This window comes from Capra hircus, chromosome 14 (genome assembly GCF_001704415.2).
Source record: "Capra hircus breed San Clemente chromosome 14, ASM170441v1, whole genome shotgun sequence".
Lineage (NCBI taxonomy): Eukaryota > Metazoa > Chordata > Mammalia > Artiodactyla > Bovidae > Capra > Capra hircus.
The window spans coordinates 92063328-92090325 of record NC_030821.1 but is presented as its reverse complement, the minus strand read 5'-3'; the positions used below and the strand labels follow the sequence as shown (position 1 = coordinate 92090325).

Below are 26998 nucleotides of genomic sequence, written 5' to 3'. Positions count from 1 at the left end.
TGAGATGACCACAGAAGGTGGGCGTGAAGCTGGCCCCCATCAATACTTCTGGTGTCCTGTTGACCAGGAGAGCCCAGGGCAGGCGGCATGTCCACAGCCTGAGGAGGTTTGGAACCCAAATGGTGTGGCTGCTGCTCCACACTGAAGCCTGCCACCTCCATCACCAGCACCCCTGGTCTAAGTTCAAATCCCCAGCTGAGACCATGAACGTCAGCAGTTACCAACTCAGTAGCAGCCTAGCTTGCCACTCCACAGGGGCACCCAGAGGATACCCCAGGCATCTTTTCACCTGTTCTCTGCTGTTAAAAATGTCCAGTGAGACCACCTCAACACCCCCCATAGCCTTCTTGAGCAAGAAAAGAGAGGAGGGCATAAAAAACAAATGACTTGTGCTTAACCAAAACAAATAGGGTGATTCCAAAGAGGCTGTCACTCCATCTATGATCCAGATTTTGAAGAGTTGGAATGTTTAAACCAAAAGTACAATCCATAGGGTTGCAAAGAGTTGGACACAACTGAAGTGACTTGGCAGAACACACAGAAATGTGAACAAGAGTGACAAAGATAGCTCCAGTTGGCAAGCCCCTGACACCCCCATCAATCAGTGAGGTGGGACTCATGAAGAAGTTCAGATAAGCTAGGAAGAAATCGATGCTCCATCTTCTCTACACATTTGATTGTACTGCGAATGATTTTGTGACTTCATAACAATTTCAGAAGTTGAGTTTCATTATAAAAAGCTGCTGCTGCTAAGTCACTTCAGTCGTGTCCAACTCTGTGCAACCCGAGAGACGGCAGCCCACCAGGCTCCCCCGTCCCTGGGATTCTCCAGGCAAGAACACTGGAGTGGGTTGCCATTTCCTTCTCCAGTGCATGAAAGTGAAAAGTGAAAGTGAAGTCGCTCAGTCATGTCTGACTCTTAGCGACCTCATGGACTGCAGCCCACCAGGCTCCTCCGTCTATGGGATTTTCAAGGCAAGGGTACTGGAGTGGGGTGCCATCGCCTTCTCCATAATAAGCTAAAAAAGGACAAACAAAACAAGGAAACACCCTCTTCGCAAAGTCAAGTTCAGCTCAGATGCTTTTCTGAGTATATACCATACTCAAGCCTTTCTTAGGCTTGTAAACACATGTTCTGAAGGTTAATGGAATTTGGGTGACAACTTATCCACCCCTGAAGAGTTCCATAACATTTCCATTTAATGAAATCTTTAGATAAGTGAGTTCTTAGTTTCAATTTGGTTGTTAGCATGGAGGAAAAAGAAAAACTCACATCACAGAAGCACTACAATCAGAAAATTAAACATTAAGGGGAAAAGCCATTTCTTAAAGTGTAGCCTTTTATGTCAATTAGAATTTTGGTCTGAAATGTAAAATAGAAAAAGTGAGCTGTGCTGTGAACTGCCAAGGAATTGCCTTTATTCTGCCAAATGCTCCAGATGCCTTTCTTACAGGAATACTTCCATGGCTCACTCGCACTTATTTCCACGCATCCAACTCAGCCAGGCACGGAAACAGGTAGTCTGCTAATCCACCAAATGTGATTTTTAAATGATTCTATCTTATCTCAAAGTTCAAACCAAGCAAGACAAGTAGGGCCACGTACTTCTCTTTCTTTTTTTAAACCTCGGATTTGGAACTTCTGTTAAATCAGTTTAAAACCAGTTAATGACATTTGTTACTAAGTGACCCAAGAAACCAGGAAGAAAAAAATTATGATCTAGGCTTGTCAAACAAAGCATTAAATACTTAGGAAATATTTCAATGGTAATCTTTGTACTGTCATGCAAGTGATTTATCTTGAAAGCTGTTTGTCTTGTGGAAGACATCTTATTTCAGAAACGGATCCAGTAATAGCTATACCATAGTTTATACATCTTGTTCCAAGGTGTCACTGCTAAATGTCTTTTTATTCAGTGGCCATTCATTGAGTGTTTATACACTGTGGCATCCTGGGAAGCCTGCATTCTCTCAGGATAAAAGCCTATCAAAGGGATGGGTGGGAGACAAATTCCAGAAGGAGAATCAACAGAATTTTTTGTCAAACCGCCGTGTGTGTGTGCTGTGACTCAGTTGTGTCTGACTATTTGCAGCCCCTAGAGACCGTAGCCCACCAAGCTCCTCTGTCTACGGGATTTGCCAGCAGGAATACTGGAGTGAGTTGCCATTTCCTCCTCCAGGGGATCTTTCTGACCCAGGGATCGAACCCACATCTCCTCTGTCTCCGGTATTGCAGACAGATTCTTTACCACTGAGCTACAAGGGAAGCCCACTGTCAAACCAGGTAATGTGATGAATGAATATTCTGACACAGCTCCTGGTTTCCAGTTTGTTGAGGGGGTAAGGTGATGCCATTCAATGGGATTAGGAATATCAGGGAGCATAAAGGCCACCCAGCTCCACGTCACCCCAGCATGAGTTCCAAGGAGCCGCTTGTACAGAGAGGCACATGTGGGAGGCAACCACAGTCAGACTGCACTGTGGGTCTTCCCAAATGGAAACCTTTGACCCAGCTTCAGAGCCAGTCAGCGTGAACGCTAGCTGGCAGCAAGTGCCCGGGGTGGTGAGAAAGCCTCCTGCTCAGACAGGCCCCTAGCCTCGGATGACAGCACTGCATACACTGGCCCCGCTGTCCAGGCTGACGCTTTTGCAATCCTCTGACTCTCAAAGGGCACTCACAGGTTCAAGGGCAAACACACGGAGCAGGGAGCCTGGGGCTTGGGCGCCCCCTGAACTCTTGCATCTGCAGCATCTGAAGGGAGTCTTGTCCCTTCTACACTATTTATGACATTAGCAGCCACACTGATTACAAGAGTCTGAAATACCCCTTCTCGTTTCTGGACGTGGAAACAGATAACATGAGGGGTAATTGGTTGAAGTGAATGCTAGAGGATAAAAAGAAATGTCCAACTTCTACTGATGTCAATGAGAACTCATTTCCTATCTTATTTATAGTGTGTGTCTGTGGGGTGCGTTCTGAAAGGATTAATGGCTGAACAAGACTGCAGCCCTGTAACTCCAGTGACCCCATTTTAACTTCACAGTGTAAAGGTACCTACAGGTTAGAATTTAGAAAGATGAGTATTTATTTAGCAGAAGATTCATCCTCCTGGTTCTGGTTGTCAGAAAACAATGGCAAGAAGGCCACCAAGTTCATAGAATTGATTACAGACACATTTTTAAATAGCGTTAACTGTTAAACGGCCTTCTACTGAGATATGAAGCAAATGTCTATTTGGAAGATTTTAAGTTAAAATTTCCTGCCTTCAGTAACAATCAGTGCTGACAGTGTCCTAAAGTAAATTCAGATCATCTCCTAATCCTGACCAAAAGGCTTCACCTCTGCCCCAAATGCCAGCTCTTTCTTGGCAGAGAAGGGAAACCAGTTGAAAGTTATTCAGTAAGTAATAAAGGGCTATTTTGTACCTTTGTTATATTCACAATAAGGGAATTTTTCTATCCTGTCAATATCAGTATGTCTACTTGGTAGCTTTTATAGTAAGAATTACAATAAAATAGCAAGTAAAGCTCACCATGTTTATTTTGCTCTATGAACTTGGGAAATGTAGATAAGGTCAGATGATCTCCATTGAGAGAAATGGAGTTGGCAGTGACCACGCATTTAGATTTTTTTCTAGAATGCTAGCAGTTACTATACAGAGGTGTCTTGAATACGTCCCTGGCATTTCAGCTACACTCCAATCCTCCCAAGAAACTCACAAAGTAGACATTGTTACTGACAGAGACCAGAGACCCCGAGGACTCACATGACCCATGCAAAGCTGCACAGCCGACTTTGACAATGTTGCCATGGGGACCCAAGTCCACCTGGCCTCCAAGCCAGTTCTCCCCAGCAAGCAAAATGCCTCCTTGCCTTTACATTTTCCTCCTTTGGGGCTTTTCCTTGAATTTCCCTTCCTGACAAGAGTGAAATTATCCACTCAGGGATCTCAGACACCCTCAGGGTCCTGAGGTGAGCTGTCAGGCCTTCTTTGGGTCACATCATCCACCACTTCGGTGTTTATCCCTTCTCCCTCTAACCTCTTCCTTTTCTCAAGCTGAGAGTAGAACAAGCAAGCTATTTGGATCCCAATAAAATATGTTTTACACCATTTGAGAAGAAGGTATTTGTATATCCCTCGGTAGTACTGAATATACACTCAGATTATAAAAATCGTGGGATGCTAACTATTAGAACAAAATTAATAAATGCAGCCTTCCTGTGTGAAGTCAGGTCCACAGTGGCTCTCTAATCTCTCCCATGGGTAACCTATTTTAAAAATGCTCTTCCAATTAATGCCACATATCCATGGGGATAATCCCAAGGAGAGGATCATCCTTCTCTGCTCAGTGTAATCAGCCTGACTCTTCAGTGAGTCACAATCCAAGGGCCTAAACTCAACCGAGAGAGGCCGCCCTGCCTGTCATCACTTTTCCCCTGGCTGAGGTTTCCTTCTGTTCCCGGACACAAAGTTCTCCTGCTCCGTGAGCATGTGAGGCTTAAAATAAGGAATGTGTTTTATTATAAATCTCTTCTGTGAACTCTCTCCCATACTAGATTTTGCATCTTGAGGAAATGTAGACTCCATCCTGACACTTTCACTCTACTGAGAATCTCTATCCTCGTAAGACTGCCTGCCTTCTGACCTTTGGGGAAAAGCAAACCTCTCTATTTTCTGTCACCAGAACATGTCCCTTCCTCCCTTAGGATGGTAATTGCTTGTGCGCCTTGCTCTCTCCCTAAACAATTCATCCCAAGGTCAGGCAGTTACAATCCTGCTCATTCACCATCGCAACTGTGATCTGTTTCTTTCCTCTCACTGAGTTTTTCGTTTATGCACAATATGATTTCATTCCAATTTCATTCTTGAAAGTGAAAGTGTTCGTCACTCAGTCATGTCTGACTCTGAGACCCTGTAGACTGCAGCTCACCAGGCTCCTCTGTCCATGGAGTCCTCCAGGCAAGAATACTGGAGTGGGTTGCCATTCCCTTCTCCAGGGGATCTTCCCAACCCAGGGATTGAACCTGGGTCTCCTGCATTGCAGGCGGATTCTTTACTGTCTGAGCCACCCCGGAAGCCCTAATTTCAATCTTAACCACAGTTCATTCTTTGTTCTGTCATCCAGTCTTCATCTGCCTCTGCAGATCCGCACAGCCACACTGCAAGGTAAAGCTTTTCCTCACCTTCAACCCCACTGTCCGGTGGCATCTTGAGCAGCCTCCTCACTTGCCCCTCTCAGCTGCATTTTTCTTAATTAAAAAAAAAAATTGTTGTTAAAAGAGTAGCCCTACTAAAGTGAAAAACATCTGTTCCATCCATTATTCATATTGCACTCATTTATATTAAAAATACTTTTAAATCTTTGCATTAGAGAAAAGTGAAAGAGAGCCATAAACAGCCAGCTCACATATAACACATGTGAGCTACCCTCCAATCATCCCTGACAAAAATAACTGCCTGTGTAAACAAGATTTCACCCTGCAAAACACAACATTTATTTTAGAGGATAAAAAGGAAATAATGTTGATCTCATACAATAACCATAAGAAAGTCTAGTCATAGAAAAACAGCAAAGTCATTTGTTCCAGCTCTTTAAAAATAGTTTAATCATGCAAAATCAACATAATGTACTCTAACATAAGGCCAGAATGTTAACCAAGATGAAGGGGCTTTTAGTCATTTTACAGGACGTATATTTGGCACTAGTTATTAAAAATAATTGAAGGGACTCTAAACATATAGTTTCAGAAACGATCTTTTTAAACACAGCAGTAAACAAGAGAAACTATTGCTCTTTATACATTTTTGGCATAACACTGCCATACAGTTACAGGATTATAAAATAAGTGTTTCATAGTACCAGACATATCCAGAAACTGGTTACAGCTCCTACCACATACACATGGTATTGGTGCGCACAGACACGCGCAGCATTCTGTAATTCATCCTGCAGACGACGGCGCGTGGCGGAAGGCCCGCCGCTGCTGAAGAGACAGCGCTCACACCGGAAGGGAAGCACCCATCTTTCTGAGAACCATACCCATCCTCCTGAAATACTCACAATACAAAGGGCACTAAGGTTTCCCAGTGGAAATGGTGACTGGACCCGGTTGGCCATCTGTCTTATCAGTTTGCACAAAAGAAGAGTGGAGAGCACACTGCGGAGACAAGCAACCCAACTTTTTACAAAGAGGAAAACAAAAGGCTTGTAAAAGGACCTAACGCTTGGTCCAGTTTGTTGCTCTTCATTGTGATGGTTCGGGAGACACGGTTACTTTGCCATAGGCAACCTAGCACTGCCTCTCCTCCTTGGGTCTACAGCCAGCCCCTCCGCTTAACCCAGTAAAAGCACCGGCAGAGGAATTGAACCCGGTGCCGGATCATGTGATTATTTCTCTCAGCCTGTACAAGGTCTGAGTCTACCGCGGAGTAAGCGGAATTCAGGCTTCAAAGGAGAGCAGGAATGGGACTGTTTCCAGACAGGTACTGACCCCCTTGGCACGTGTAACTCAGGGCACGTCCCCGCTGGAAAGCTCTGCAGACCCTGCCGCATCTCGCCCTCACTGCACAGACCTACAGTCGGTTACATCTTTTCGGCAGGGAGTCTCTGTCTTCTGATTTTGTGTTTTCCTCTCCTCCACATAACACTGAACCCAGCAGCACCAAGTGTTCATCTGAGCAGTGAGTGCAGGACTCGGATGCTTCTTAGGGCCAGAGCTTATCTCACAACTAATCTCTCTAGTTAATGTTAACTCTTCCACAAACTCCATTATAATTTAAAAATGAAAATAGGATAGACTTTATAACTTCCATATATTTTACATATTAAAATATATAAGGTTTCTGATTTTGTAATATATATATAAAGGTCTTTCAGCATAACAAGACAGCACTGGTGCCTTTTCCCTTGCATTTCATCTTTACACTGAACCATTATATGAAGACTTTTATACAGAGGCCTCTGAAAGAACAACCCAAGCAATATTTGATTGGAGATTAGAAGTTTTGAACTGGGGGGGAGGGGTAGGCAGAACTGGTATTTCAATGTTTCCTGAGATACATTTAGTTGTAATCTACACAGCAGGTGTCCAATTGCTCACAATTTTCTAAACAACTACAAAATGGTGGCAAATGAAGTACAACAGGTATTTTTATGAAAACTGACACCCACTGAAACAGTGTATGGAGTCATGGAATCCCAGGTGGCCCTCACTCCTCAGAAGTCCGCAATCGCAGAGCGAGACCCTAGTCACTCAGAGGAGGTTCCGGGGACCCTTCCTCCACTGAAGGGGCTGCACCCAGGGCCGGCTCCCCTTCACCCAGATGGTTCTCAGCCAACTCCCCTTCTCTGAACTCAACCTCCAGGCAGAGTTTGGACCATAAAACAAAGCAGTTAATTGTATCCTCCAGACAAACATGTTAATTCAAGGAAACAAACATATTAAGAAGTCATTTCCCACAAATAACTAAAACAATAAACTTCTTAACAAAAGAAGAAAAAAAGCAGATGACAAAAAAATATTTTCTCCAACCTAAGGTAAAAAGCAAGAACAGTACTGTTTAAATGTTTCTAATAAAACTACAGCATAAAAGTCCAAATTAATTTCAGATTCCTCCAAACATCTATTGGAATTAAACTTTTAAATCATTTCTCTAATTCCATTTTCTACATCCATCTGCATCTAAAAACAAAAGACAGATAAATATTACTAGTAGAAACTGAGAGATGTTTAATTTATAGTGAAAATTACAGCAAGTAGCAAAATTAAGGAGAAGCATAAATAAATGTAACCATGCAGCTAATCTTTCTTACTGTAAAGACCTTTTGTCAAATATAGCACGCTTGAACACTGTGGCTAAGTATACTCACTTTTGAACTGATGTTACTGATACAAATGGAAATGTCTCCAAAATGAAAAAAGCACCAACCAAAGTAAATTTCACTAAAATAACTAATCTTCGTGGTTTGGAATGTTCCTTATGGCAAGATTTTATAATGGAGTAAAAATTTAAACTTCTGAATGAAAGCCTGATCACATTAGTTAAGGCACATCTGGACACCCCCAGGCATTCATTTGTTTAAAACTATATTATTATCAACTTCAGTAATTAGGGATTTCTAAAATACAGTCTGTCCCCCAGCACAGTCTGCTGGGTGGGCTGGAACATGGGAGGCAGGGTGTACTCACTGTCACCCTAGAGATACCCACACAGATCTGCTCGTGGAACAAACAGAATTCAGAGGTAAAAGACATCAACACATGTGTATCCCTAACTTACTATATTCTATTAATCCATGCCATCTTGCTCTACAACTACACCTACATTTGAAATGATTTCCAGTGTGTCTAACTCCAGCTTACCTTACATTTAACAGAAATACTCCAGAAGAAAACAAAATGGATATTTTTAAAGTGGGAAACAAAATAGAAATCTTCAAAATTATTTCTATAACAAAGAATCCCCGCTCACCCCAAATAAACTTGAGAGGCCACAGATGCAATTAGAACCAAACAAGATCAAGACTGTCCTTTCCTCAGGTTAGAAAACAAAGCTTTTGTAAGAGTCTCAATTATAGAAAGACAAAATAAAAGGGTGATTTAGTTGCTCAGTAGATTAAAAATCAACCATAACTATACTATAAACTAGGGAAATTTAACTTTAAACAGTTAACCAAATAGTCTCTCTCCATCGGGTCAATCAATTTTTGACCACTTTGATATGGATGTTTACTTACTAAGATGATTTTTTCAAGAGTGACTCGGATGTAACACTGTATTGTATTGCTTTCCTTTTTTACCAGATCATTCCTTCTGTCAGATTAAAGTATAAAAACTAGAAACAAAGTAGATAATTATATAAACATAACATTTATATTTTTAAGACTTGGCAAAAAAAAAAAAATCTTGGAACTTCTCTGCTAACTCCTGAGTTACAAGTTCTGTTTTCTCCTTGAAGCTGAAAAAAAGCTTTTTATCACAACTAAAATTCAAAATAAAGCTATATCATATAATTTTGAACTGAGAACTGGACCTGACTTAGAGAAAGCAGACATATTTTCAGTTGTCATTATTCTTTTCTGTTTCTTGTAAGATCGAGCACAAGAATGTATAATGGTATAATATTCTTAATATTATAAACTTTTTCTCTACCGTACAGAAATATATCTTATCATTATATATCACTTTATAGTATTTCAAAATATTTTCACGTATATTATCTCCTTTGGGATATGAATGCACAAAATATTAGAAATATACTAGACTAACCAAGCAGTATAACATCTATTGTCATGAAACGCAAATTAGTATTTTATCAATAGCCAATACTGAGTATCCTCACAGTCCATGGTACAATGATAAACTCTATAGAATTGCAAAAATTCGATAGTTTCTAACTATTTGGCCATGCTCCACCGCATTTTTATAATAGCTTCTCAGTGAGTTTCTGCAAGCACATAGTAGTTTTTTAAAATACAACACATCAGAGTCAAACCCAGAGGGCTGTTTCATGTCTAACACACACATAAAGACACACCTATAGATCTTATTTTAAAACTACTGAATGTACAAAATATTCTTAATAGAAAAAAAATTTAGGTGTAATTTTTATCTGCAAAAGGAATGGCACTCTCACTTCTTCCCACTGAAGAATTCTCTCATAAGTTATTTACAGACTAAATGGAGAACTGATACCGTTACATGTGAATATACCTTTCAAAACCAGCATGGTAGAAAAAGGCCCCTATTTTAAATGAAAGCCAGGCAGTTTTTCCCTTGAGACTAAATATTCTCAAATTAAATGGTACAATCTAATCAAATCCCTAATTAGGAATATTCTAAAAGTTAAATTATCAAATGAAACATTTTTACTTCTAAGGGCTCTGATATACTACTAGCTTCTAAGTAATTCAGATTATACCCATTTTAGTATCAGTCTGCTGCTTATTCATATTTTAATATCTGGTCACAAAATTTTAACATTATGTACTCAGAAAGTGGTGTGAACACTTTATCATGTATGCAAAATTGGTAAGATATTTCTAATGTATTATATTTCTACGATTCAGCCCAATGTGGCAACCTACTCTCATGCCCTAATCCTGCAAAATTGCTTATTGAGCTCAGTGAGGCCATTAAAGAAAGAATGGGGCCATGAAAGAAAGCTTTTTTTAGATTAAAGTAAAAAAAGAAACTGAAATCCAAAAGCAGAATTGTTTCCCAAATCCTAATGCTCACTTCAAAAAACAGAAGAAACATAAAACTGGTGTATTACGAGAAATTATAATGAGAAAATATTCTATATTTATTGGAATACATATATAATACACGTTACTAATATTCTGACTAAATAAGTCAGATTTGAGAAACAGTGATGTTTTACGTAAATTTCAAGGCAATAAAATCCTCTAAAAGCATACTGTTGGTGTGTTTATTTTCTAGAAATCCGTTGCTAAAAATCCTCTGATCAATAAAGGTAACAGAAGATGATATGATATGATTAAAAAACAGGACACAGTAAAAATAGTAAAAATTCTTTGGGGGTTAAAGTGAATAGATCTTCCCTTAAAAGCCTAAGAAACACACAGAGGCAATTTCTTTCTAAATGAAATTAAGTTTTAAAAAAAGGTCTATTAATTACTTTTACTACATTTGTAGGTATGCTGAAGTTTTCACCACAGTGTTTGATTGTTTTCTAATGTGTAATAATTAGTAACAATATTATAGGAAATAAAGCTATTTGCTCTTACCCAATTTTGACACATTCTGTGCTTACTAAAGCTGAATACATGGGATATCAAATCTACTCTCAATTTCAAGGTCTGACAACTGAGATAACAGCAAATTGTATTTTTTTTAAAGATACCCTGTGGGCTAAGCAATATGAACTTCATAGTCCACGTAACACTGAGATATTCATGGTTTCAGGGACCACTGCCTTGTTGCCGGTACAAAATGCATGCATTTTAAAAATGAATAATTTCTTCTCTTATTTTTTAATTCTTTAGTCATTTGCATTCAGACACAAGCACCAAATTTATATGGAACAGCCATAAAAGGCAAGATTTTCTTCTTGTACTTTTGCATCAAAATTTGTTTTTAAGCATGTTAATACAGAAAAACATGTTTATTATTTTAAACAAAGCAAATTCTTGAAATCGTACAATTGACAGTCTCTTCCATCCCGTGTAAATGTCACTGTAGGAGACCATCTGAATGTCTAGATGTCAACACTAGAATCGCAGGTGCCGGCCGACACAGGTGGCTGATGAGAATGAGGCTAGGGGTGGAGAGAGAGGACCGGGAAAGACGGCGGGACTGACAAGCAGGGGAGGGTGATTCCAAGTCCCCAAGAACATCCATCCTCCTTACCAGAACCTGAAACTAAACACGCTGAGGTGCTGTTAAAAAAAAAATCCAAATTCCTTTCTGAATACCTCAGAGAAGACCACATTTTTTTTTCTTGCAGCTTAAACACAGGAACCTTTAAATCTGGCAAAGGTGTGGCCACATAATGAAATTATCCTCTCAATTTCCTCCAGGTATAGTACAGTCTGCTCCAAGAACTGATTCCTATCTCAGCTATATCAAACACTCCATGATTACTTCCAGATACACTGAAAATAATATAAAGGGAATTCTGTACAGGATGCAAAAACTCACATCCCCAAAGTGTTACAGGATACACTCATTCATTGGGTCTCGTCTTCAGACTTCTTTTTATATATTAAATTCACAGCCATCCAGACTAAAAACCAGGTGACAACTAATGCTGACCACAGAAAAATCATCAACCTCCAGCTGCGCTGGCAAACGCGGCCTCTGCTCCTCAGGACCCGCCACAGCCTCCCCTCCCGGGGGTGCATGGGCATAGGGGCCTTCTGATAATTCACGGCAACGTGGTCTCATCATGGGAACCCGCATCGCCTGGACTTCCACCGTCTTGGTCCGGCTTGTCACCCGCCTCATCCTTCTCCGAGGGAGACGCACTCTCCTTTTGCTCCTCGGGGTCAGTGACTGTCTTTTCTGCCTGAGGACTGGAATTGTCCGCAACCCCGTCCTGCCCGGGGTCTCCGGGCTGGGCAGCCTCGCTGCCTGGCTCCGCACTGGGCTTGTCTGTCTCTTCTCCTGACTCCTTAGAGGCCACTTTTTTGTCTTCAGCTGCTTTACTGATCCCGTGCGCGGCTGAGGAGGTGTTTTTGGAGTCTTTGGGTTTTTTGTGCATAGACGTCTGGCCTTGCTGGCCCGCGGTGGGCAGGCCGGGGGGCTTCTGGGCTTTGCTGCCCTCAGGCTGTGCCTTCCTCGGGGGTCCCCAGATAAAATTCTCTGAGGGCGTGTAATGTTTCTGGGCAAACCGTAGGAGCTTTCTCCTCTCCCTTCTGTCTCTGATTGTGTACACGAAATACTCCAGTGCGCTCTGTTTAATATTGGGAATAGTATTTTCCACCAGAGCCTCATGAAGGATAAATTTTACCAGCGGAGATTTAAAACTTTCATATCCAAGCTCGCCAAGGCTTTTCAGAATACGAGTGATCCTCAAATAGTTGTGCTGAGACCTGGAAGCAGGTTGAATAAAATGAAGGAAGAATATTAGGCAGGGGAAGAAGCCTGGGAATGAAAACCACTGGGAAAGTACTTTCGATGGAAGTGTAAACCATGAAAACATGCCTTGTAATGACTTTGCTAAAAGGCGCATTAGACTCCCTGAAGAAGCGTAAAACAGAAGGTATTAAACCTCTGTGCCTCAGTGTAATGCCAATGTATATAAAACTCAAGTATAGAAAATAAATTCTCCCTGGTTTGTTAGTTCTTCACATTTGAAAAACATTTAGACTCAAAATATATCTCCACGGATGTTGAATTATTATTTATAAAATACAGTGAGGATGAATATTGACTACACAAAGGTATCATTCTTGTCACAGGTAAACAGTGCTGGGCCTTAGCTACCAGCTGAATGTATGATTTCCAGGGTCAGCTGGTCAGCAGAATCCACCAGAAGAACCAACTCGGAAGGGAAGCAGCCAAAGCCATTCTACCTGGCTAGAACAATTCCGACAAAGGATGCGAAACTGACTTATTTAGCACAGCAGAGAGCGTGGGCTTTGGAGTCAGAACTGAACTCACATCCTGGCTCTGCACCTGCAGCTGCGTGAAATGATGGCATCTCGAAGGCTCAGCATCCCAGTCTGCAGATGGGGAAAAGGGCCCACACCTACCTGAGTTTGTAAGAATCAAGTGAGCTGACCCATAAGCTGAGACTGTGAAACTTAAATGTTAGACACTATTTAACCATATAAATGTTGGTACTGGTATACTAGGGACCACCATGCTTGTATCCATCATAACATAATCACCCCAACTCTTCTCCATCTGTGACCTCTCTCACCTCATCTTTCCCTATCACAGAACTGACAACTTTGCCTTTACTGCCATTGATTCCAACGATGCTTTTTCCCCCAGATTGCACTAATATCTTCTTTGTCTGAAAACTAAGGCCATTATCAGATGAAAGCCTTCCAAACCTATTCTGTCACAATTCATAATCTCACCTCCCTGATCTCACTCAGCCCAAGAGTTGCTTTATTACAAATACCTGGCTATGTCCAAAAGGAATAATTAATACGTGATTAATTTTCATGTATTAATCACATGTGTCATCAACAGCCCAGGTGAGTTATTCACCCAATACTGCCCCACAACCACCACTTATTCCTAACCTCCTTAAACCTCTTTACACCTCAGGCATTGAACTTTCTACAAGCGTTACATATACCTGCCTTGGTTTCCACAAATGCTTGGTATTCACTTAGGAATAACTAGCAACTTATTTGGGAAAAGTGGAGGATGCTGAATTATTTGAGGAGAGGAAGGACCTGGTTCCAGGGCCTTGAGAGTTAGTTTGGACCAAACTAAACGAACCCTGAATGATTCAGGCTCACCAAACATTGGAAAAGACAAGTACAACAGTTTTCAAGTTTCCATCTTTCTGGGTGTTTACCAAAGTAGTGTTCTCTTAATAGTCAACTCTTTGAAGGCCAAAGGATAAAACATAATGCTTCAGTTTTATGAATCAAGTACCAGTCTTTTGTGACAAAACCAATTTGAGTGACGTTAAGACAAAGTGCCATTATCAGCAGGACCAACCTAGTAGTCAGATTAGGGTAGCGTCTACATAGTCTGGCATCCCTGGTGGCTCAGACGGTAAAGAATCTGCCTACAATGAGGGAGACCCAGGTTTGATCCCTGGGTCTGGAAGATCCTCTGTAGAAGGGCATGACTGCACATTCCAGTATTCTTGCCTGGAGAATTCCATGGACAGAAGAGCCTGGCAGGCTACAGTCCATGGAGTTGCAAAGAGTCAGACACAACTAAGCCACTAACACTTTCAATTTCGCTACATAGTCTAATAACTTGGTAGTGAAATTCCAACGTCTGCTTCCTAAGTCTATGAGAAAGAGAGGCATGGTAACATGGAATAATATTTTCCTTTAAAAAACCAAAGAGGAGTTATATGACACAACGAAATTTACTATATTGGCAAGTAGCTCAATTTCACATATCCAATCCAAGATGAATGACCAAGATAAAATTTTCTACATCAACACATTCTCCAATTTAAAAGTTTACGTAACAGTGGAAAAGAACACACACTTGGGTTAAAGTGAATAAAGATCAGGATTATGGAACAGAATCATACAAGAAAGAAACTGGGTGTTTCAGTATGATTTGAAACAAATGTCACCAAGAAATACAAAACAGCCCCACTCTCCTAATGTCGTGAGTAGACCCTGGGGTGGCTTAGCAGATCGAAGAGAGAAGCTGGGCCTGCAGCCAGAGGTGAGGGCAATGGGAAAGGCTGAAATATTTTACCTGTTTTAGTCACGGTCCTTGTTCACTATACTTTATTTCACTTGACTTTCTTTCAATATTTTCCTCTGCTGGACTACTATAAACACACTGAATTCCCTGCTTACTCTAAAAGACTTAAGATACTATGCAGATTAAAACACACAAAAAACCTGTACCCATGGAAAGGAAAACTGGTGGTGGAAAGAAGGAAAGAGGACAGGGCGGGAAGGGTCAGGTAACAGTCAGGCTCCCCTCTGAGTCTCAGGCCAGAAAGTCATTTAAGGAAAGCCTTCTGCTTCCAACCGCCAGTTAAGAGTGGTAGAGACAATTAAACCCCAAGGAGGATTTAGGCAGACAAACCTGGTTTGTCCGCCACTTATTCATTCAACAAATATTTACTAAACAAGAGTGCTATTCCAACCAAGAAAAAAAAAAAAAAAAAAAACCCAAGTTGGAAATGGAGGTTCTCTCAAATGACATTCATGAGCACACGGAAGATGAGACATCATCAGATCCTCTTCTGAGGTTGACTCTTGCCATCCTTCATGTCAACAGACTACCTGCACAGAGCTGTCTTTGAGGGTATGACACAAGTTCTTAGAAACTGTGCACAGAGAGCTCGGGGGGGAGCTCTCTGCATCGTTCCAGCTTAAGCGCTCTATCGTCAGTCGCTAAATCGTGCCCAACTCTTTGCAACTCCATGGACTGTAGCCCACCAGGCTCCTCTGTCCATGGGATTCTCCAGGCAAGAATACTGGAGTGGGTTGCCATGTCCTTCTCCAAAGTGCTCTGTATAAATCAAATTTAACTCGAGTTATGAGTTAACAGGTCTTCTAGTCAAGATCATAAAGTTTTATGCCCACATCTTGAGTGTTTTACTACAAGTCATCATTTTAATAGTGTTGATTATAAATAATAAATAGAAGGCTCAGACAGTAATGCTTCTACTCATTTTACCAAAGCAAGATCAAAGTTATAGAAAAATACACACAAAAAATTAGTTTATCAATGTACAAAAATGCTATTTGGTGTAAAGACATATTTCTTAGGTTAGTTTTAATTTTTTTCTCTTGGTGTTTGCCGCATTCAGCTAATTATAATGTGCTAAAAATGTTCTAAAGTTGTTGGTTTTATAGTCCAGTGCTCATAAGTCACCCTATAATTAAGGGGGGGGAAAAAGGCCAGTTTGCATGCAAAGAAAATAATTTTTTTAAATTGGGGTATAAGTATTAATGAAAGTTATAAATATCCAAGCAAAAGAACACAGAAAATCAGTTCCAGATAAACCGCTAAAATTTTCTTCACAGGTGTTTCAATTTATTAACAAAAACTGGGCTTCTGATTTTGACCTATAAGGCGATGATTCTAATTTTCTCTCTTTCTAAAATGTATGAGTACCTCTCAGTCTTATAAAGTGGTTTTTACAGTAAGTCCCCTACATACAAATGAGTTCGCTCCAAGAGCATATTCTAGGTCCATTTTGTTCGGAAGTCCAACAAAATTAGCCTAGATATCCAACTAACATAATTGGATATTTACTACTGTACTGTAATAGGTTTATAATACTTTTCACACAAGTAATACATAAAAATACACAAAAAAATAAAGAAAACATTTTTAATCTTACAGTACAGTACCTTGAAAAATACCACCTACACCACTGCTGCTTTTATGCTTGCTTCCAGATATCCAGGGCTTGAAATAAAGATACTGAGCTGCTGTACTCTATACAGTATTGTTCAGTAAAGTACACAAAAGCACCGCCACTTGTGGAGGATGCACACAGGTGACAATGTACACCACACCCATGAACTAACTTACAACATGGGACATGCGAACGCACGTTTGCACCTTTGAAAGTGCACAGCTTGAAGGTTCATATGTAGGGGACCTCCAGTATATGTCATAGGCTTAATTATGGATTTGATCTAAGAAGGCACAGTGCCTGAGACGCAGCCCGAGCTACCAGAAGCATACAGCCTAGGGGAGGGGTCTAGAAAAGCCTATACAAACAACCACAAATGCTGAGAAACACGGTATAAACAGGGAGTGAGGCTACACTTGACTGTGGGCAGTAGAGTGGCTACAGGAATAAACAGTTCCGAAACCATGCAGTCATATTTCTACCTGGAATATCATTCTTTTTTTTTTTTTTTGCTGTTGTTATTGTTATTTTGTTTTGCTTTAGAATATAGAACAGGGAATAAAGTGCATTTCAGATGAGCTTTTGAATTCAAATCCATGGGTCCATCTGCTTGCGGCTCTATGTGCCATAGAGAATTCCAACCCAGAGAAAACCCATGCCTTGGGGACTCACTGCAGGGCCTCAACTTACTCATTCAGATGCTGAAACCTTTCCTGCCAGTTAACAGCCCGGGCAACGTTTCCAGTTTTATCTATCAGCTTTATTCCAAAAAACTCTAACATCATTTTATAAGCCAGGAGGAATCTTCTTATTGCTTCCTTTGTTTTCTTGAATTCCTAATGAAAAAAAGAAAAATTTGGCGGAGTGACTCAGAGTTACCAGGGCCATCAAATGGCAACATTAATTTGGTTAACTCGCATGAAATGAAATCAGCTTGCCTCACCTCAATTTCATAGGTAGTTAGTTCTTTAGCATAAAAATTCAAGCCTTGTTCTCTCAGAGGGAAAAGCCTATGTTTTAGAGAAATAATATTTGTATATTAGTGATATCTGGGAAGCACACGTGATTAAACAGGTTACGGTTCGAGAGAGAGCAGGTGACTGACCATTGGATGTAGGTGTGGTTGTGTTCCAGCTTCTCGTAGTCCCCTTTCCACTTATTGAGAACTTCTTCAATGTAAACACCTGCAGAGGAACGATTCAGAACATGAACGAGGTGTTAGAACACTGTTGAAGGCATCTTGAGACTGAATCACTTAAGCTTTGCATTAAAAATTTTTTTAAATGTTAATAACAGCATAGAAGAGCAATGCCTTTATAAGGTGAAAACCCTATGCCACAGACTCAGTGGTGAAATAAGCCTAATTGAAAAGAAAAATCATGGCACCTCAATCACAGAAAACTCTATTGGACAGTTACTCCAAAGTAGAAGCTGGCAAACTATGGCCTGCCATCTGTTTTATAAATAGAGCTTTTTTGGAACACAGCCATGCATATCCATTCATGTATTATGTATTTAAACCAAGTAGTTGCAACAGATATGGTATGGCCCGCAGAGCTGAGTATATTTACTCAATGGCCCTGTACAAAGAAAGTTGGCCAGCCCCTGCCCTTGAGAGCCATTGAGTTCTTTAAATACTAAACCAAATAAAAATGAAATGTATCCCAGGCAAAAAGGAAGGAAGAGGACAAAGGTGGGAGGGAGAGAAAGCAGAGAAAAGTCGGAAAAGGGGAAGGAAAGGGAGGAAAGAAAAAGCAAAGGCGAAAGTGTTGAGTGCTTTCTAGCGGCAGGACTGCTCCCACAGTGCAGCCAGCCCGCTGAATCTGCCCAGCGCCGTCTCAACCCAGCATTTCTGGAGCATTGCTCCTCCTGCTTGACTACTGACAAAACAGTAAGATCTGCTCAGTCACACACCAGCAAAACCAGGAGCGGAACACAGGTCTTTATGGTCCTGAAACATAAGCCCTCTTCTTCACCACCTCCTGTCCTTCTCCTAGGAGAACTTATTCAGGCAAAATTCTGCTTCCCAAATCTGTCTAGGTCCTCACAATTAACTGTAGCCACTTAGTCAATTTTACAGACAAACTCACAACATAATACCATTCTAAACATAGCTCATCTCACTACTGTTTCCTCCAGAGGTCACCGGTTTGTATCAGAGAACCTCACGCTCAAGGTTTTTGGTAAAACGTTGTTAGTTAATCCTCAGCCTATGGAAAACATATACCCCTATAATTTCCCATTTGTTTCCCCTTCCATTTACCCTTCCTCCTACTTAACAAGTAAAATATTGGGCTGGCCAAAAAGTTCATTCAGTTGGGGAATATGTTTTTCAATAAAGTTCTTCGTGAAAATGAAAAATTGTCCTTTTATTTGTACTTAAAACCTAACAAACTTTTGGTCAACCCAATACACGTCATTGCAGACTTATGCTTACTAACAAGTGTGGTGTGTGTGTGTTCACATAGACTGGGAAGGAAAATGTGAATTGATGTAATTTATATAATAAACTAGAATAATATTTTATGTGACCATACCTAAAACTTTTGACCCCCACTAGTCTTATAAGATTTCCAAATAAATTTTGTGATAAAGATTACCAAAAAAAAAGATTCATTGCTTTAAGTTATTGCTCTAAATTACTACCTCAAAAATAAACTCACTGGTAGAAATTAAAAAAAAAAATGAAGTTAAACATTGTTATTATCTCTGTCTTTAATGTGTTCAGTATTTGAAGGCATCCCTTTGGGTAAATTTTATCAAAGTCAGAGTCAAATGAACAATCTACCACTGCATTTCTTCAAAAGTTTTTCTTACCCCAGGTCCTAAAAAGACAATTAATTAATCTTATTTCAATCAGTATATAAAGCAGTTTCCACCATTAGAAAATACAACAGAGCATTTTCACCTAGAGGGTTCCTTCCAAATCGGGGCAGACTTCTGGGACACCAGCAAATAGCTAAAGTCCAGTGGATTGGGCCATGTCAGCAATACACCCTACTTCCCAACTGGTTTGTCTGTCAGTGCCCAATGTAGGGAACTCCTTAAGCATTTCTAAGAACTAACTTGGTTCTGCTCTGCAACCCATGACCCTCATTCCCTGATTCACCCTGCTGTGAATTTGGCTCAGTTTCCACTGAGAGCAAAGAGCCGCAGCCAGGGCCATCTGGTCACCTCACAGAGACAAGGGCTTTATGTAGAGCAGCCGTCTTTCCGGCTTGACCTGGATAAAGCGAGATTGCCCACCATGAACCACAGTCTGGTGCCGGGGGGACTGCACCCTCTCACTACAGATTTAGAAAAGACCCTAGGGAGGCACCTGCAGAGCTGCGGAGGGCGGGCTTGTCTGACAGAGCTGTGTGGAGACCTGCACTGTGCGTAGTTCCCTCCCTAAGATACCGAGACGCTGAAGTGAAGCTCCTCTAGCTTCCTGACCTTGAACCTGAAAACCAACAGGAAAGATGATCGCAACGGAAACATCACGTTCAATCATGTTCTATAGACTTTGGGGTCACGGCACAGTGAAAGGAACACTAAATTCTGGAACCGAGACCCAAGTCTATGATGGAGTGAACCAACCAACCAGTCATTCCAACATCAAGATCCAGCGACTTCATCGTTAAATTGAGGAAACTGAATTTGTTCTCCCCTAATATTTCTTAATAATCTGATACCCTAGGTTTCTACAAATCTCCTTTTTTCCTCTCACAGAAATGGCCCCCACTACCTTCCAGATAGAAGTCACCACTGTAAACAGGTGGTGGGAAGGAACTGATCAGCCTCAGGTTACTCCTCCAGAATCTGCCGAGTGGATGCTCACAGCTCAAGGGTCTAGACTCTGGGGACACAAGGGACTGCAGGGCAGAGTCAAGCCAGACACCGAACCAACAGGCTGAGAATGGACCGAGCAGGGAGTAAACAAAGAATGGCTAGCGCTACTACTACTACTGTTTAAAGTTTGCTTTTTACCAAGGTAGCGGATTACTCACCATCGGGCTTAAATGGAATTTTATTCTTATAAAAACGAAGATTGCTCAAGTCATTTTGATATCGGATATCTTTGAAGTTCTGCTAAAGGAAAAAATAAATCAATCTCCAGCACATGGACACATGAAAAAGGCACAAGGACCTTCCTTGTGCATTTGCTCATTGGCACCGTAAAATAACAGCAACAGAAGGGAAATATTTTACAGTTTAGAAAAAAATCCTTCGATAGTCTTACTGGGTACTGGTGTCGGTATTTGTACAAATCCCTCGCAGCATAAAAACTTCTCTTTGGCTTGGCAGGTGCTTCAGTGGAATCAGTCCCCTAAAATAAAAGGGGAAATTCCATTTACATTTTGAAGCAAGACATTTTCACCGAGGAATTTTCAGAACAAACTTGAAATAACAAGCCCACGTAAAGAAAGGCTGAACCGTGTCCAGCTATCCATTGAGTGAAGATATTTTAAATGTCCTTTTAATAATGCTTACTAGCAACATTTGTTGGCTCTCTCGTTTCCTGACTTGAAGCCAGTAACATTTGTTCTGAGGTGTTTTACTAAATAAAAAACTTCATTATTTACCAAAAGCCTATAGAGGCCAAATATTATGGATCAGTATCTATTAGAAACAGAACTTACAATGAATTAAAGACCAGAGGTTAGACAAGTGATTTTATGACAAAACTTATTTTAAAATATTTTATGTAATATGAAAAATGTTAAGATAATAAGTCAATCCTACAAAGAAGATTGTCATCAATCTTGCAATTTTTAGTTGTACTTGAAAGTCAAATAATATTTATGAAGGAAAAGGGGGCTTTTAAAACAAACTAAATAGCTTTCTAAAGTCCATCCTTCACAGTATATAACAGGCACACAAAGGCATGAATAACCTTTGGTTAATTCAGTGATAATACAATGTGATATAAGGTGTATGTGTTAGTCACTCAGTCGTGTCCGACTCTTTGTGATCCCTCGGACTGTAGCCTGTTCGACTCCTCTGTCCATGGAATTTTCCAGGCAAGAATACTGGGGTGGGTAGCCATCCTCTTTTCGAAGGTAGCAGGATTTCAAACATATACACAAAGTAGTATAATTCTCAGCTGGAATGAACTTCACATTGTGGTAACCTGTATGTGGTAGTTTACTTACACTTTTAAAATTCTAAACAAAATTCCCAGCTCCACAGCAATTTTTAAAGGATAAGACAGAAGTCAATATAATCAGTTCTCATGGTCTTAACTCCACGTGCTATCATAATGTACAAGAACGTGCTTTGGGTCCAGAGTCATGCAGAAGGGCAGAGACTGCTGAGGAAGATGAAACAGATGACAAAGCTGGAGTCTGAATATTCATTAAGAGGTTCGCCCACCTTTCCTCAACGGCCCCCGCCCCAGTCGGTGCTGACAGACTGGCATCCTCCAAGCAGATTCTGAAGCAGCATGAGTCTCACTATTACTACAAGTACAGAGCAACTTACTTTAACTCCAAACTAGCTGATGTTTAACAATAGCTGCTCCTTACATAAGCAAGGAAAAGCTTATATTCTGGTCCTCACCACACGTTTCAAAATAGCTCTGCCTAGCAGGTTTCTGGATCTCTTTAGCCTATGCTACAACCCCATGACTCATCATCCCAGAAGCATAAAGAAAGCACTTTTCCACTTACCAGGCACATATGTTATTTCATTTGATTCTCATAACCCACCTGGGAGGCCATCAGGAGTGCTTCCATCTTAGAAACAAGGGAACCCAGGCTTGGAATAAAGTTCAGTAACTATTGCCCAGAGCCCAGCGATAGGGCCAGACGGAGAACCCCAGGCTGGAGGCTCCAAGTCTGACTAATTAGGTCTGAATCAATTTCAGCTCTACCCAATGCGAAGGACTGTCATAGAAACCATGGTGGAATATCAACAGTTCAAAACTAGGAGTCAGGACACTTGGACTGAGTCTTTAACTCAGCTGCTGACGTGTGAGGCTTTTAACTGCATCTTCATTTGATCATCTGCGAAATGAGGAGAATGACTCACGCCCTACCTATATTTCCCAGGGTTATGCTGAGAACGCCGGCCTCCTCCAGGCTCTAAATGCGCCAGCCTGCCAGCATCACCATGCTCCCTCCCCTTCCTGCTCCTACAGGCTCTCCTCCCCGGTCCCTTTCACCCGCTCAGCCACAGATTTTGTTCTTTAATATTTTATCACTAAGTCTCGTGTCCCCAAAATTTCCCTGTCCTCTGGGTCATTGCCTTCAGCAAACATGCTGTAGTATCTCTAATCTTAAACATGCATCAACTAGGACTGACCCAAACTCCCCTCAATGACAGATCCATAGCTTTGCTCCGGTTTATAGCAAAACATTCCCAGACAGTTGCCCATAGTCCCTGCCTGTCTCCCCTTCTCTCACAACCCACCCCAACCAGGCTATCATCCTCTGCACGCCATCAAAATGGCTTTTATGAACAGCACCTAACACATTCCCATCTCACTGAGCTCCACCCAGGTGACTTCCCAGCAGCACTGGGCCAACTGACATCTGTCCTTCTGAGACACAGTCACACGCCACACCTGCCCCTGTTTCTTCTGCTCCATCTCACTGGTCGCCCCTGGGAAGCCTCATCTTTGACTTCCCTCCCTCACATGGTCTCCACGGAGCAGTGCCCAGGGCCTGTCCACATTTCTCACGCTCCTTGATGATCCCAGATCTTCCCATGACTTTAAATACCTCCATTCTTACATGCTGACGATTCCAGTCCTGGACTGAGGCTTTACTCATAATGAACTACTCATCAACTCCCCTTGGATGTCTTATAGGATATTAAACTCAAGGGGATTCTTGATTTAACCTCTGATGCTGCTTGCTACCTTAGACTTCCCCATCTTGGTGAATGGCACAGTCATTTGTCAAATAGTCACTTGGACTAGGAATACAGCAACAGAGCTGGTGAAAAGTCGTTTTTCTACTTTTTAGCAGTCTAAAAAGTAGACTGGGTTAGACTTTAAAGGTAGCTCCATCAGTTCTTGCAAATGACCATGGGGAGTAGGGAGCAAGTAAGGTGGACATTCAAAAGCAGCATTAAAGAGTAGACATTACATGGTGATCCTGACAAGAAAAATTAATCATTAAAGGGGAAAAGAAAAGATTGGAGCCATCTACCATTTACTGGGGTTGTGATTAACTGATTGAAACATGAATTATAAACCTGTTTCATATAGATGGACCAGGTTAGTTGGACAGAATCTGACCAGATTTTTCTTTTTTTTTTTTTGACATCCCAAACTTCTTCATTGAGATACAAGTGGAAGGGAAAAACAATGAATTTGCAAGGCAAGACAACCAGCAGCAGGGGCAAAGAGACAATGAGGTCTCGGGTTCTGCCGCAGGTGACAGGCAGACTTGGGTCTCCACCTCTCTTTCCCTGGATGATCCTGGGCAAACTTCTCTTTCTAGGCCTCAGTTTTCTCCAAAACAGGAGTTCAAAAGAGCAAAAGCCACCACACTCCACTCCAAAAACTGCAGTTGGAAAGCACATGCGTATAGCACAGAGCCTGTACAGTCTGCTGCTGACCCAAACAGAAGATTCTCAAGATGGATGAGGCAGCCTTTCTGTAAAATATACCTTCTGATTCCTCTGCTAGAGCCAAGAGACCTTGGTCTCCACTTCCCAGCCTCTTGCCCTCAGGGCTGAGGAGGGCCTGACCCAGTAACCCTGCCTGTTAGAGCTGAGCCAGGCGCCCTTCAGAGGCTTGGTCATGCAAGTCCTCCCTTCTAAAGTTTCCTGATTTTTCAGTCCATCAGAGGTTAGAAGGGTTACTAACCTCTCCTGCGAACTGAAGCAGGCAGATGACTTCAGCATATCTGGATCAACAAGTCTTCTGGGTGAAAAAAAGATGTTTGGAGCATGCCCTGAACTCCTGGGTCAGAAGGCCTGACTTGGAACTCTGGCATTTTCACGTCGGATGGGGACCTTCCAGAGATTCCTAAAGGCTGGAGACCCCGCTGCAGGAAGAGGGCTCGCTGCCCCCACCACATTCTGGGTGATTTTTGTTTGAAACCAATAACACGCACTAGACGGGTTTTCACCATCCTCTATTCTCAGGCAGGTTACCCCCACCCTGCCTTCCATCACCCGGCTGCGCTGCGGAAGCTGAGAAGACACTCTGCCAAGTTGGGTTCTGCCCGGGGGAGCGGGGGGGGCGGGGGGGGGCGAGGGAGGGACCCTCCGGCCGGTGCCCGCGCTCAGGCCCCAGGCCGTCCGCGGGCGGCCCGGGGCGACCCCAGTGCGCAGGGCCTGGGTCCCGGGGCGGCCGCAGGAGGACGAACCGCCGCGCCCGCGCGCGCCCGGACCCTGCGGGCTGGGGTCGCCCGCGGCCGCCCCCCGCCCCACCCCGGCCCGAGGCCCCGGCGGCCGCCTACCTGCTCTGCGCCCGCCGCCTCGGGGTCCGGCTCCGGCGCGGGGCCGGCGCGGGGCCGGCCGCCGGCTCGCTCCGGGGGCTCCTGGGGCTCGGCGGGCTCTGGGGGCTGCGCGGGCTCCCGCCCCGGGCCCTCGCCGCCGCCCGGCCCCGGCTCCTCGAGCTCGGGCTCCGAGTCCGTCTGCCAGGTGGAGTCGCAGTCCTCCACGGTGGTGGGCTCGCGCACGCTGACCCCGCCGAGCAGGTTGCCCATCGGAGAGGCGGGCGCGGGGCGCGGCGGGGCTGCGGGGCGCCGGCTCCGGGCTCCGGCTGGCGGCGGCGCTAGGGCCCGGGCAGGGCCGCGGCCGGGGCGCTGGGCGGCACCTCGGCGCCCGGCCCGCTCTGCCTGCGCGCGGCGAGCGGCAGGCGCAGGGCGGGGAGGAGCCCGCGGCCCCGGGGCCGCCGCCGCCCGCGCCCGAGCCCGCCCATCGCTCCCGCCTCCCGGCCCGACGCGCGCCGCTCCCGCTGCGCTGCCCCGCGGAAGGCCCTCTGCCCTCGGCCTCCGACCCGCCCCGGGCTTGGACCGGGGTCCGAGGAGGTGTCGCCTTCTGCGGGCGATTCCCGTCCGCACCCCGCCTCCTTCCCGGCCGGTCTTGGAGGGATTGGCCGCGGCAAGAATTCGCAGCTGCTGGGGATGGGGCAGCACATCCACAGAAAACCCGAGCTACAGGGACTGCGTCTGGGCTGACACTCGCAGCGCCGCGGACACGGAAAGTCAAAGCCGTAGCCACCTCATCCAGGCAGCAAAACCAGCGAGAACCACCAGATGCTCACATGCATCCGTGCATGCTTTCGCTAATACCCACTCTGCATCGGTGCTCGGGATAGAATAAAAACTCAGGAACCTTGACCCCTTGTCTGTTCTGAAATGGGAGGGACAGCCAGGGAAAGGGTGTCATAGAAGTAATTAAAGCGGGCTTCCCTGGTGGCTCAGCTGGTAGAGGATCCGCCAGCAATGCGGGAGACATCGGTTCGATCCCTGGCTTGGGAAGATCCCCTGGGTTGGATCCCTGGGAAAGGAAAAGAAAGGCCAGAAGTATTCCGGCCTGGAGAATCCCATGGACTGTAGGGTCGCAAAGAGTCGGACACGACTGAGCCGCTTTCACTTTCACGTTCAAAGGTAAAACAGCACAGTCTGATAAAACAAGTGGCTCCTGTTAACTTTGTATCATGACCTTCCGACTAGAGGCGGCCACGCCTGCACACCCTGTCTGCTGACCGAGGACTGAAAAAGAAAAAAAAAGGCCAATGTATAAGCCTAAATTGCTGTGCTTGAAATAAACAGTTTCTGGAAATAGACCTGCCTTATGACCCAGCAATCCCACTTCTGGGCATACACACCGAGGAAACCAGAATTGAAAGAGACACGTGTACCCCAATGTTCATCCCAGCACTGTTTGTAATAGCCAGGACATGGAAGCAACCTAGATGTCCATCAGCAAACGAATGGATAAGAAAGCTGTGGTACATATACACAATGGAGTATTACTCAGCCATTAAAAAGAATACATTTGAGTTCGTTCTAATGAGGTGAATGAAACTGGAGCCGATTATGCAGAGTGAAGTAAACCAGAAAGAAAAACACCAATAGAGTATACTAACACATATATATGGAATTTAGAAAGATGGTAACAATAACCCTGTATGCGAGACAGCAAAAGAGACACAGATGTATAGAACAGTCTTTTCTATACTCTGTGGGAGAGGGAGAGGGTGGGATGATTTGGGAGAATGGCATTGAAACATGAATAATATCATATAAGAAACGAATCGCCACTCTAGGTTCCATGCAGCAGACAGAATGCTTGGGGCTGGTGCACTGGGAAGACCCAGAGCGATGGTATGGGGAAGGAGGTGGGAGAGGGGATTCAGGATTGGGAACACATGTACACCTGTGGCGGATTCATGTTGATGTATGGCAAAACCAATGCAGTATTGTAAAGTAAAATAAAGTAAAATTTAAAAATAACAATTAAAAAAAAAGAAATAAACAGTTTCTTTCTAAATGTTTCATGATGTAATGGGAGACTGCATCAAGAATGATGGGCGGCTCCTAGGGCGAGAAGAC

The 26998-nt window shown here is 43.1% G+C and overlaps 1 protein-coding gene across 2 annotated transcripts; it reads right to left on the bottom strand.

Annotated features, from left to right (window-relative positions):
* On the bottom strand, positions 5584-25271 carry OGFRL1 (opioid growth factor receptor like 1). Of its 2 annotated transcripts, none has more exons than XM_018058829.1 (7): positions 24896-25271; positions 20722-20808; positions 20489-20567; positions 17605-17683; positions 17443-17509; positions 17190-17335; positions 5584-12558 (listed from the first exon to the last, which is right to left on the bottom strand). In XM_018058829.1, the coding sequence occupies exons 1-7, from the start codon at positions 25142-25144 to the stop codon at positions 11892-11894; spliced, it is 1374 nt and encodes a 457-aa protein (XP_017914318.1). In that variant the 5' UTR covers positions 25145-25271; the 3' UTR covers positions 5584-11891. The 2 variants fall into 2 exon arrangements, with proteins under 2 accessions (XP_017914318.1, XP_017914317.1); XM_018058828.1 differs by having other exon boundaries at positions 20489-20570; positions 24896-25217.

Excerpts from the sequence above, each read along its gene's own strand:
- OGFRL1 (XM_018058828.1), bottom strand. The coding sequence starts at position 25,144 with ATGGGCAACCTGCTCGGCGGGGTCAGCGTGCGCGAGCCCACCACCGTG. Across the intron at positions 17,336-17,442 it reads TAACTACCTATGAAATTGAG|GAATTCAAGAAAACAAAGGA; the intron begins GTGAGGCAAGCT and ends TTTTTTCATTAG. Across the intron at positions 12,559-17,189 it reads AGGTTTCAGCATCTGAATGA|GTCTCAGCACAACTATTTGA; the intron begins GTAAGTTGAGGC and ends ACCTGCTTCCAG.